Source organism: Triturus cristatus, chromosome 1_2, assembly GCF_964204655.1.
Source record: "Triturus cristatus chromosome 1_2, aTriCri1.1, whole genome shotgun sequence".
Lineage (NCBI taxonomy): Eukaryota > Metazoa > Chordata > Amphibia > Caudata > Salamandridae > Triturus > Triturus cristatus.
Genome location: NC_140580.1, coordinates 701,408,131 through 701,420,972, shown reverse-complemented (window position 1 = coordinate 701,420,972; position 12,842 = coordinate 701,408,131). Strand labels below are relative to the sequence as shown.

Genomic DNA, 12,842 nt, shown 5'->3' with positions numbered 1-12,842 from the left:
CAGGACAAACTCCCTGCACGAATAATCAGTGCGAGCAGCACGACTTAACAGACTTCACAGATTGTGGAACTCCACGGAGCGCAGCAGAGTTTTTATGGCACTTAGTAGAGTTTTGTGGAGTAAAATTCTACAAACTTCGCCCAGGCCTTCTAAAAAACGATGTCAAACAAGTATGCATTTCTGTCTACATTGAACCCAGTGGGCAACATAGGAGTCACTGTTAGGTGCCAGTGTTACACAATTTTAACGGCACTAGCCTTGCATGGGTCCCACAAATGGATATTCTAACCATCCCCATGTATTTAAAGATACTCATGCCTTAGCATTTGACCACCTATTCTACTGCCTCATTCGTCCACTACACTACTACTTACAACCTAGTGTCTGCTAAGCACAATTTTCAGACGCCACCCCAACTATTTTGCGCTATGGCTAAAATCTGTTTTTTGGAACTATTATGTCCTTTTCAAGGTTACTTTCTAACTGCCAATCACCAGGTACAACAGCAATTAGGGAGGGAGAAGGTTACATAGGGTAGGTTACCTCATCTTTCCCAAAGAATCAGTTCAAAACAAAAAGGACGATGTCTACCTGTCCTGTCAGTACCTCTTTATCCCCATATCCATCTCAATAAAGGGAACAATAATCTTTGTAAAAAGGGTCCCACCCACAGGAGCTTGTGTGGCATGCTTCCTCATTCAGACCCGGTGGAATCTACTACCACTGGTGGGCTCGACACCACTCATAGAGGGAGCACTTTGCTTTTGTGCGATCCTGATATGGGTTAAAAATGCCTGTAAGCTACTCCCCTGTCTTGTGCTTTATTCCAAGTCACCTTTGGCTAAATGAAAAAAGGCAGGGGGTGTAATTGGAATGCATTAGTTCTCCTAGATCCATAAGAGCTACATGTTTCAGCTGGCTTTCTATTACCCAACAGGTCACTCACCTTTCGTCAGGACCATCAGTGCCTCTATTCATGTGGCCAATTTTACCTGGTGTTTTAATTACGCTCATACGAATTAGCATGATTTCATTCCATGCACTCACTGAGACATTACACCACTGGAGTTTTTCTGGTTAGTGTTGATGTTTGTCACTTGAGTATTTCACAACATTTCAAATGTTTTAATTGGGCTTGACTCACCCCCTAGGAAGTTACAATCACCCATTAGGAAGTTACAGATGGGCAGGACCCCCTCAGTACACTTACTCCATTGGGCCCTCCCAGCCTCTGTACCTAGTGTTAGTCCCATAACTCTTGCCATTGATCAGGGCCAAATCCTCATTCAGGAATTTCTTGGGACAATCAGCCTGCCTGGTAATGATAGATTAGATAGCAATAAGGATTGCAAGAGGTTCTCAAATAGTGGTGATTTTAGATCGGAAATATGATGCAAAATCATTTGCCCAGAGCAACCATTGTTGAACAGTTGTGCCTGGTGAAGAGAGAACCGACGTAAACAAAACAGTGATGGGTGGAAAGCTTGAATTGATCTCAGACACTGGTAATTACTCGGGCTGCATCTCAGCCCAAACTGCCAGGACAGGCCCTCTCCAAACCCGATCATAAGCAACACAATACCGGTTTCACCCTGATTGGGGCTCGTCAATCTAGTGAAAATTGGCTGCAGGTCAATAGTGAGCAGGGTATCCACTGAAATTTGAACAACAGAGCACAGCACAAAAAAGTTCCAACTGACTTACATAAGCCAGTAATGTATTTAATTCCAAACTCAGCAAAAGATGAAATAATCAATTTTGAGTAATCTTGGTCATAAGTGGATCAGTTTCGAAAATGTTGACACGTAGTTGTAGCAAATACACAGTCGACACGTGTTTTGTTGTTAGACAACTTTCTCAAGGCTGTTGACAAAACAGTATGACAAGTTGTTTGATATCAATACAAGAGGGGATTTTTACTACAATCTTCCAAAGTCAAACACTCCATTACTGGAAAAGTGGAAACTGCACAATGGAAAAGGTGCCAGAAAATGGAAGGATCCGAACAAAAGTGAAGGAATCAATATGTAAAAAAGAGAAACTATCGGTGTTCAAAAAGTAAACCAACATAACAAGATCATAAAATCAACTACGTGTAACTAATATGAAAGAAGTGAACCATAGTCCAACCAAACACCCATGTGAGTTCTACCTATTAAGAGCCTACTTATGCATGTTAGATAAGGAGAAACAAAGAAAAGAGAAAAAGAGAGGAAAATGTGTTCTGCAATTACCTTAAATTGATATCTGAATGTAGGAATATCATCAAAAACACCCTCGTCTTCTCCAATGCGAAGGATCAAAGGTGTGTGGCAATTTCGATACAAATCTGAAAGTCGCAATGTACCCGAGTAGTCGCTAAAAGAAAGACACATATGAACAGTGAGGGATGTGTCTTCTATACACCCCTCTTAAGACTAGCAATTGCTATGCTTCAGAATTTTTTGATACAATAAAAGGGGATCCTCTAGTTTCTAAAACGATAACCTGTAGTGAGTCTACCAATACATCAGCCCAACTACTATGGATGGCTGTACTCGATAAAGCCTCAGTAATTAGCTGGAGTCCGAAAAGAAAAAAACGCAAACAAACAGTAAAATACCTGTGCCAAGAACTAAAAAGCAGTTGCTTGAGTATCCCTAATACGTACTCCATAGACAATGAATGTTAACAAAAGTGAAAAAGTATTGCCATAATCAAACGATAGAAACTGAAATGAGCTCCAAGTAATTAATACTATCAGATATACTCATATTTAAAACTTACTTAATAGTGAAACAGGTGACTGGAAAAGTCGTTATGATAAAGAAAGCCAAAATGTCGAGCCTCTAAGCGTAACGGACATCAGTCGAGATCTGAAACGTAACGGCAGTAAGCTGTGAGAATAATACCTCATAAACATGTTGGCAGCCCCCTGCAAATATAGAATAGGTCAATTGTATAACGACTTACCCAATGCAACTTAGTTTCCAGCTCCCATCCTGAAAGGTTAATGCAGCCGCCATGGAGAAGCGCCACATAAGTAACAAGACGCGTCTCTTGAGCATCAGTAACATAACGGAGGGTGTTTGCGTAATGCGCCTGTTACGAAGTCGCATTAGCCATTATTGTAGTTTCACAAGGTGGTGAATGACAGCACGTTAGTAAAGAACACTGTCTCAAGTAAAGAAATTTGTTAAAAGCAGTAAACATACCTGAACTCCAGTGTATTCAAGACCTTAAAAAACCCTAACAATGATTGCGTTAGAAATATGAACGCAAGTAGTTCTTGGCACAAAAATGGTAGTATTCGTTATACTAATATATAGCAACACACTCAAGTCAGCTATGAAGATTGCATCTAGAATATAAGTGTTTAGATGCAAAAATTGGACAGGTGTATAATTCAGCTACAATAATAAATACGGGTAGTCGCTTCTGGAACCAATGTGATTTAAAAAATCAAAGTGTGATCCTAACAGCACAACCTATAGGTGACATAGCACTTAAAAAAGAGAGTGCAAGAAAGCATGATCAGAGAGTCAGCCCCAAATAAAAGGTGAGAGGGAGAGATAGTTCTTTGCAAATCACTGATAAACATTATAAGTTCAAGAACCAAATTGTAATATATATACCAGTTATTTACATAAAGCAATTATTCACAGTAAGACAGCACCACACACCATAGTACTGTTCTTGCAGGACACAGGTATTATCAAACCAATATATACTTCAAGGAAACATACAGGCTCATTAAGGTCAGATTAGATATCAGCATCTGGTATCGAATATGTGTAGTGCAACTCAACATTTATATCACACTAGTGTAATATACTGTATACATATTGGGAGACATGTACATCTGTGAACCCAATCCTTATCTGATTGTTCTAATTTCTTCGTGTGAACCGAGGGAAAGTAATGTTTAACCCCAACAGAATACTCAATCCCTCAGAAATACATACATTTCCTTATCCATGTTGAGCCCATGATCTACTGTTCTCAATTTACAGATCAAGAAGCCTCTAGTTTACGTAGGCAGTGAACTTTGCCAACTCAACTTGGATTATCCATAATTGTCTCAAGCCCATGAAATTTCACACAGGACAATTCAGCCGGGACATGCACTGCATTGAAATGTACCGCTAGGGGATAACTTGTGATCCGTTTCTAATGGCCCTTATGTCGTCCTGTATCCTCTCTTTCACCGGTCTGATTGTGCTGCCCACATAGATGTTCTTACACACACAGACAATACAATATACCATAAATTTGGTATTGCAATTCATGAATGAATTAATCTTATACTCTGTTTGTGTGTTGTATCTAAAACTTTTGATCTTATCCAAAGTGTGGGGGCAGACAGAACAATGACCACATTTATAAATTCCAACTGGTGGAGTGCCTAGCCATTGTGCGACCCTCCTGTTTTTTCTGGGATTAAAGAAGCTAAGACTGAGAATGTTCCTCAAGGTTTCCAGGGAATCCACGTCTGGGCATAACCATCCCACTTTGGGCGTCAGACTGAAGTAAACAAAATAGCAATGAGTGAAATGCTTGAAATAATCTCAGCCCCTGGCAATTGCTCAGGACTGCACCACAGTCCATTATCATTTGGCTCGCCCTACCACCTCAGATGGGACCCAGCTATTTGCAAATCAACCTTGGTTCTGTACCAATAGGAACAGTCCTGCCCAAACTGCCAAGCCAGGTACACTCGGAACCGGCACACACGCAACTCAAGATTAGTTTTGCCCTGATTGGGGATCATCAGTCGTGTATAGGGCCACCATTTTATTTTTGACCTGGGAAATGACTTGTGTGGGATGGCATTCAAAAATGCATCAGGCCGAGGATGTAGTTGAAAAAGTGATTCTAGTCATGGATTTACTGAGAAGGATCCCAACTCCACCTACTTAGTAGTAAGCAGGGGCGGTTCCTGCATGAGGGTGTAAGGGGCGGAGCCCCACCAATCTTGGAGGAAGGCGAAGGAGATTGAAAGACTGGTCTGAGGCACATATACTGCCAGTCTAGAATTAGCAGTGCAGCACAGCTGTGTACAAACACGCTGCGCATGCGAGGTGGACGACGTCAATATCGCCCAAATCCCACATGTGCAGTGTGAGTCTGTGAGGCAGAGGTAAGGGCAATCAGGTGCTGCCTAAAGCAGCAGTTTTGCCAGGACTTCGGTCGAGCACTCGGCTCGCCCGTATCTGTTACATAGTTAACCTCTTCGCTGCGGCGCAAATTCCGCCGCAGCGCTGCCGCAGTGCTGGACATTCCATTCCTGGGCGTGGTCATGACATCTCCCGGCCATCGTCCGCACACGCCCATCGTGACTCATGACGGCCGGGAGACGTCATGAGCATGGAAGAGGTTAAGAACATCATTCTAGGATCCCGCCTCTTCTCTGACTGGCGCACCCTTGATACTGTGAGCCTATTGGACTACAAGGCGGGATTTTCATGTTTCACTTCCTAATCGTTCCTGGAGGCTTTTGCTTCCTGTTCTTACTTGGATCTTGACTCGAGCCTCTGCAGCGTAACACCAGTTGAATAGAATTCTAGCAAGGGTAACAAATGAGCGCTTTTCAAATTTCTATTACTAACTTGGGAATGGAACTTGTATCCCTGTGATTAGTGAGGATTTAATGAGGGCGCTGCCGCTGGCTTAAGTATAATATCAGTTGCGCACTGAGTAAACCAAGATGTAAGGATAAACATAGGGCGTGAAGACTGTTTTATCTGTGACTCGGAAAGGGAAACAGGTGTTTCTGTGCTTTGTGAGGTTATTATGAGAGGCTTGCTGAAGTGTTCCAAAAGTAGGGTGACCGCTGAACACAAAGTGCTGCAACATAAAAAGATAGAAAAAGAGCCCATAGCCAATTTAAGCTGTTTAAGTGTCCCTGCACTTTGTCGAGTTAACTTTTAGCTCAGTAAAAAGTTCTAATAAATACAATGCCGGTTGTAAGTGATGTGCGATGTAATAAACGAAACTAAGATTGTTGCGCATCTTTGAAATCAGCCTCCCCGATTAATAGAGGCTGACGTAATAATAAACATAAAGGCTGAATAATCTTTGACGTCAGTGCCACTTTGATTTAGAGAATCTCTCGAACAATGCAAACCAAACATCAATGCTGTGAAAGCTCAACGCTTCAAATAGCAAAAAGATATCATGAAAATGGCGTGCATGGCAGGCTTATAAATTGGAAAAAGTGTGTACTTCGTGAACGATGTGCAGTTGTATCCGTGTCACGCATGGAGATATTGCGAACCGCGGGCCGGAGTGCGGCCCCCAGGGGAAGTAAGGTCGGCAGACCAGTCTTCGCCTGGGGTATTCGCGCGGGATCAGGACAGGGTGATGTATTAGGGTTAAGGGGTGGGGTCCTAGGCAAGGTTAAGGGGTGGGGTCCTAGGCAAGGTTTAAAAGGTTTGCGAATGGGATAAGTGAGGAGGTCGCTGGGGGATGTGAGAAGGAGTAATTGGAGTGTGGGAGTGAATGGAGGAATGAGAGGCATGAAGTTGGGATTGTTGGAGGGTTTGATGTTTATGGTATGTTGTACAACCCTGTCCTAATAAATGGCCTTTTACGCTAAATTAATCAGCGTGGAGTGGTTATTGCGCGACACATGCTGCAGAGCTGTACTCTGTTACCGGGTGAGCTGCTACAAACTGAGAATTAATCTTCATACAGCTGAGTAGAATCGGTGTCATCGCAAGAGATATTACAAACCGAGGCCCAGCGTGCATGTTGTAAAGTTGATCAGTGCCACGGGATATTACAAAGGAACAGGCGAGCAACTAGAGCCAAATTTCGAGGGGGGGCTGAAAAAGATTTTGGGGGGGCTGAAAAAGATTTCGGGGGTGCCAAGTCTTCCAGCCATAGGCAGATTGGCTGTAAGAAGGGCTGAAAACACAACAAAAGCCTCATTAACGAGTAAATGGTCTTTTAAAGACCTGTGAAGTACTCGGGTGCGGCTGCAATTAGACGGACGCCAGCCCGCGAGGCTGTCTCAGCCGGGCTGACACACATGATGGGGGGGCTGAAGCCCGGTGAGCCCAATGGGTGTTGCGCGCCTGCAAAGGAATGATCAGTGTTTATGCTGTTGAGTGGCATCAGGTGAGATACTGAAGACCAGTATGCATGGTGCTACCCTGGAAGTGTATAGTGAGGGACATTCTAGAATGAATTCTAGAATGATCACAAGTGTACAAGCTCTGGCCGTATATCACGAGGTATGATATTCGAAAAATTGTAGACTGCTATTATGCATGCTGTAGTGCTGAATCATAAGGTGAGATTACTGGAAACTGAGGACCTGTGTGCATAGTGATGCCCAGGAAGCATATAATGAGGGAAAAGTCCTAGAATGAGTATAAGTGGGCATACTCTGGATGTCTATAACGAAGTGAGATAATCTGTGAAATTTACACTTGTGTGCATAATCTGGGGTGTGAATAATTTAGTGAATGAGGGGTGAGTTGTGTGAATGCACTGGGTGAGTGGTGTGCCTTTGTGAGTGCAGGAGGAGTGGTATGCTTTGGTGACTGTAGGGCGAGCAAAGCAGTGTGCATCTGTGAGTGCAGAGTAAGCAGAGCAAAGGGAGAGTGATGTGTCTGTGTGAGTTCCAGGTGAGTGATGTTTCTGTGTGAGTGCAGCCTGGGTGTTGTGTCTGTGTGAGGGCAGCTTGAATGGTGTGTCTGTGAGTTCTGGGTGAGTGGTCTGTCTGTGAGCTCTGGGTGAGTGATGTGTCTGTGAGCTCCGGGTGAGTGGTGCATCTGTGAGTTCAGAGTGAGTGGTGTGTGAGTGCAGGGAGAGGGGCATTTCGATTAAAGCTCGCTCACACGTAATATTTAACACAAAGCTTTCTGCCTTACCACTTTTAAAATGCACGAGCCGCCACTGGTAGATATGAGATCACCCTCTGCACTTTGCTGTGAAATAGGGTCCCGCCAAAAGCCCTAGCAGATTCTCAAAATCAAGTGGGAAGATGCCTGTATGGAGCTTGCAAACTTGCAAAGTTTCATAATAAGCTAAACCAGTATGCTGTACGAACTTGTGTTGGAACTGTACACTTCTGCAAGCTGTTTCTGTCTTTCCCTCAGTTTCTGGAAGATGTCATAGGAAGAGTCTTCTGTTGTTATCGAGGTCTCTTTCAGTTCAGAGTTGCTTGTGTTCCAATGGATAATTCAAAGACATTGATTGTGGAGAATTCATCATCACTCTTCTCTCTATAAGCAGTTGCGCTTACGCATAACTCTGTTATGAGGTGTGAATTCTGTTGGGTACAAGCAGAGATGATTGATTTGATGTTGTTCTTACATTTGTATGAGTCTAAGTGCCATGTTGATTAGCAAGCAAATTATGCTTTATCAATTACTGTTACTTCTACATTCCTCTTGCCTATACTTTGTTCATCCTTTACTAACTACTGCATTAACTAAACATGTTCTAATTATTACCAAATTATTTCACTGTCTCCTCAGATCGAGTCAGCAGATGCCTGTCTAATCCTCGCAAACAAGTATTGTGCAGACCCCGATGCCGAAGATGCCTCAAATATCATGAGGTGAGCTTGTCTCGTCACTATTGGTGGCCGGCAACATTAAAATATGGTGGGGCGCGATGACCAAAAATTCACCAGACATGTCTGATGTCTCTCTCCTCAGCGGTGACGTCTGCAGGCAGCAGGAAAGGCAAGGACTTCCTCCCTTGTACAACATGATTCCAATCAATCCTGGAGCTGCAGGCTAAAACAGCACTCATTTTGCTGCTGGGGGTCTGTGGCTGCAATCCCTTGGCTGTTTCTCAGCCCAGGAATTGTGCAGGCTAAAGTGCATGTGTCAGATTGACATGTGCACTGGCAGGGGCTGCAGTAATCATGCGATTGCACGAAACAGCCCCACCCGCTGTCCTCACGTTGAAACAGGGCGAGCTTGCGACCAAAATAAAATGGTATTTACTATAATTTTATTAAGGTGTGTGCCTGCTGAGCTCGCAGCAGGTGAGGCAATGCCCTTCCGCCATAACGGGGGAGCTGACGCTGCTAGTCACTCCTTTGAAGGAGTATTTGCCTATGTGGTGGTCATATCAAGCTTATTTTATGTTTATACTCACAGGGACACTGATGATGAGGATTTTGATGCAAATACCCTTCTTTAGTTTGTGCTGCAATTAATATATATGCTACTAAGAAATTATAATTTTTTTAGGTCTTCCATCAAGCCAAACATTTAAATCCCCTTCTTTTTTTTGTAGAGTTATTTCAATCAAGAACTACCATCCAAAGATACGAATCATCACCCAAATGTTGCAGTATCACAACAAGGTAAGTAGGTCATGCAGGTGACTCCACACACCAAATAGAACCACAATCCTGCATCCATATCTGCTGCACCTCTGGTTTGATCATTTTCGAAGTACCAGTCTCATGGTTTGCATGGTGCTTCTAGTGCAATTCATCAGCATATTAATGTGTTTGTATCGTGCCAGACATCTCTCAGCATTTCGGCTGATGTTACGTTGCATTGTTCATGTGATATGCTGTGGGGAGTTCTTGTACTTGCAGTAGTCTGCCACCAGGCTACTCTAGACTGCTTTCTGCCCTGTTTATTTATCAGCCCTCGCACAAAAATCGAGTTTTCTTTCTGCCGTATCGTTCTTGCAACCTTGTAGGTTAGAGAGCCAGGAATCCCATTTGTAGCAGAACACTCTTCAGCTCCCATCACAAGCATAAGCAGTTCAGGTCAGTTAATTGTGGTTGGGGTGTTGCACAAAAATGACAAAAATTATGAAAGTTGGAATCTCTCCGGTCTTGGGAAATTATTCCAGATGCATACTCACCTACTTCACAACAAAAAAGCTCAAGGATATTACAGAAACATATACGTGTGGGTGTGTGCGTGTGTTTGTGTGTGTGTGTGTGTGTGTATATATAGATAGATAGATAGATAGATAGATAGATAGATAGATAGATAGATAGATAGATAGATAGATAGATAGATAGATAGATAGATAGATAGATAGATAGATAGATAGATAGATAGATAGATAGATAGATAGATAGATATCCATGCATTTTTCATAGACTTCTTTAGACATGATTACAGCAAAAACTGAATTACACCACAGATTCTGGTTTTTGTGATTTGGTGTAAATCAGTTCAGTTTTGGAAAAATTAAGGGACAAACATAACTGTATATCTGGACGGTTGGGTCTGTGAGAATCTTGAGAGACTCTTGTGGGAGCGCCAATTTAAAAATAGAGCTCTCTGATTGGCCCAGGGAGCTGTATTTCCTTTGGGTCATCTCACTCAAGCAGGAGTTCAAGCTCTCTGATTGGCTGATCAGAAACATGAGAAAAATGTTGCTGGCAGCAGTTACAGGACTCTCGGACTTAGTCCCCTGTCCTGAAGTTAAAAAAATAATAATATAAGGCGGCAGGGTAGGGATACCCTTACTCCTTAGGCCCCTTGGGGGGATACAGAGAGACCCGCCCTGGGGTCAAAAAGAAAGAAATCAGCAAAAGATTCTTGCAAGATTTTTTTTAAAAAATGGCATCAGAGGCACATTTATTAACTGTAAGCCCTGGGAAGCCCACCCCTGGGGCTGTGTTCTTAAAGGGTGGGGGGCTGCGTGGCCCCCTCTCTGACCCTGCAGTGACCCTGGGGAGCCTATCCCCAGAGATAAAATTGCTTTATATTGGGAGGGGGGGGCGCTTACCGAGCCCTCCTGACACCCTGGTGAGCCCAACCTTTGGCCAGAAATGTCTTTATATGGGGATGGGGGGCTGTGCTCCCCGCCCCCTCCCCGAACCTCTAAGGGCCCGGCAGAAAGCCCAACCCCAGGCCCAAAGGTAACAAAAAGGGACGGGCCTTGTGGTCCTCCTTCCCCGAGCCTCAGAAGTCTCCGGGGAGCTCAACCCATGGCAAAAACTTTGCTAAATTGGGGGACGGCCCACGCTGCCGCCCTCCTTGAGCCTCAAAAGGCCACCGAGACCTCACTCGGGGGCAAAAATGTAAGAAACACATGGGGGGCATGCGGCCCCTCTCCCTGAGCCATTAATGGCACCTGGGAGACTATCCTACGGGCATGGCTCACAAGCTATGTCCTAGAAATCCCATTCCCGGTACATAGACATTTCCCTGCCCACAGCGGCATGGGCAGGGAAAACCTAGTGTCAACCTGGCGAAACGAGGAGAAGTTAATAATTTCTCCTTGTTTCTGCTGTTTGCATTCTGCAGCACTCATAGAAACACCAAATCGCCACCAGTGATTGTTCATGTGCAGGAAGGTGTCCCTTCCTGTACATAAACAATTATTTAAAAATGACGAGTTTCAACTTCTATGTGTGCTGCATAAAGCTTTGGTGCAAGGGTGCCTGCGTTAGCGCTAGGCAGGTAAATTTAGCCCTAGGGGACACTCAGGTGTGCACCGCATTCTTATGAATACAGCACATCCCTGCATTTTCGGAATGGCGGAACGCACCATTAGATGTTTTAGCTTAACACCGCTCTCTGCCATTCTCTTGTAAATATGCCTGTGAATCTGTTTCTTTGGTTTGCTATTGGATTGTTTATTTTACGTAATCATTTTTGTTTTTGATTTCTGTTTCATGTATGCAGAGTAGACCCCTCATTTCTGCTAGTCTCATCAGGGCCTTATAAGCTGGACCAAGATCTCATTTTACCACTGCCATGTCATTTGATGGGGTATATTTGAGAGGCCATAATCTGCTTTGAACAGTTCAATTTGCTCATCCTGTCCTATTGCTTGTGTGTAGTGCTCTAAAAACAGATCAAATGTCAATAATACAGAGTAGATATTTGACTTATGCCAATCTTCAGGATAATATCTTCTATTAGTTGGTTGTGGACCATTGTCTTTGCCATGACATTCTCTGATATGTATCGCCCATTGGGCGCAATCAAATGCTTGTTCTTTATTTCTGGTTATTTTGGACATGGTAAGAGACTCTGATGCCACATAGTTGATTATTGCTGTCAGTTCCACTGCCAGGAACGTTCCTGGAACAATCCCCCTTTCCATATACTGGGATACCCATGAATACATACAACCTTTTGTCTAAAGTTCATGAGAATAATTTGCATTTTGGTTGTTCAAAGAAATAGGTCAATAAGACGTATTAGAAGCAGCCTTGACTTTTGAAATTTTTATGCCAGTTGCTTTATTTTCTCTCCTGCAAATGTTTTACGGTTGGTCTGGCCTAGAAGAGCTGCCATGAACCTGCCATCCAACAAGCCCAGTTTTGAAGGAGAGTCGGTGCATCCCAACAGGACTCTTCTGTTATCATTCTATATAGTATCATGATCATGGCAACTGGTGTTGTTGTTTAAATGCAGCAGACGAAGACCATGTGTTCATCTGGGGGACTGTGTGTAAGCAGTGTCATTTCTAACCTGTGGCTCTAACGGCGCTCATGGACTCTTTTCTCCAGGCCCATTTGCTGAACATCCCAAGCTGGAACTGGAAGGAGGGTGACGATGCTATCTGCTTGGCGGAGCTGAAGCTGGGATTCATAGCCCAGAGCTGCTTGGCGCAAGGACTCTCAACCATGCTTGCTAACCTCTTCTCCATGAGGTCATTCATAAAGGTAAGATCTGGTGTAAGCTGGAAAACTGCAGCTGCCTCTAGAGTCTTGCTAAGATATTTTGTTATTTGTTCAGCCTACATTCTCATTCTGTGCAGTAGTTTCTTTCCTGAATTTGCATTTGGAAATTCAATGGTCATTGCAAGATTACTGAAGGCTTTTCTTTTTAAAGGTTTTTGGGCAAAATGCTCTCTACCATCAATGTTTTTTGTGTTGAATATATGAGTTACAGTCTCCCAAGATGGGTGTT

At 43.5% G+C, this 12,842-nt stretch overlaps 1 protein-coding gene across 6 annotated transcripts in view; it reads left to right on the top strand.

The window, feature by feature from the left end:
- KCNMA1 (potassium calcium-activated channel subfamily M alpha 1) overlaps positions 1-12,842 on the top strand; it is a 1,447,720-nt gene that overhangs the window by 908,467 nt on the left and 526,411 nt on the right. For all 6 annotated transcript variants that reach the window (XM_085608566.1, XM_085608564.1, XM_085608561.1 and 3 more), the window contains exons 12-14: positions 8,469-8,551; positions 9,241-9,310; positions 12,440-12,595. In XM_085608566.1, coding sequence (XP_085464692.1) covers positions 8,469-8,551; positions 9,241-9,310; positions 12,440-12,595 — 309 coding nt within the window. The remainder of the gene's footprint in view (positions 1-8,468; positions 8,552-9,240; positions 9,311-12,439; positions 12,596-12,842) is intronic.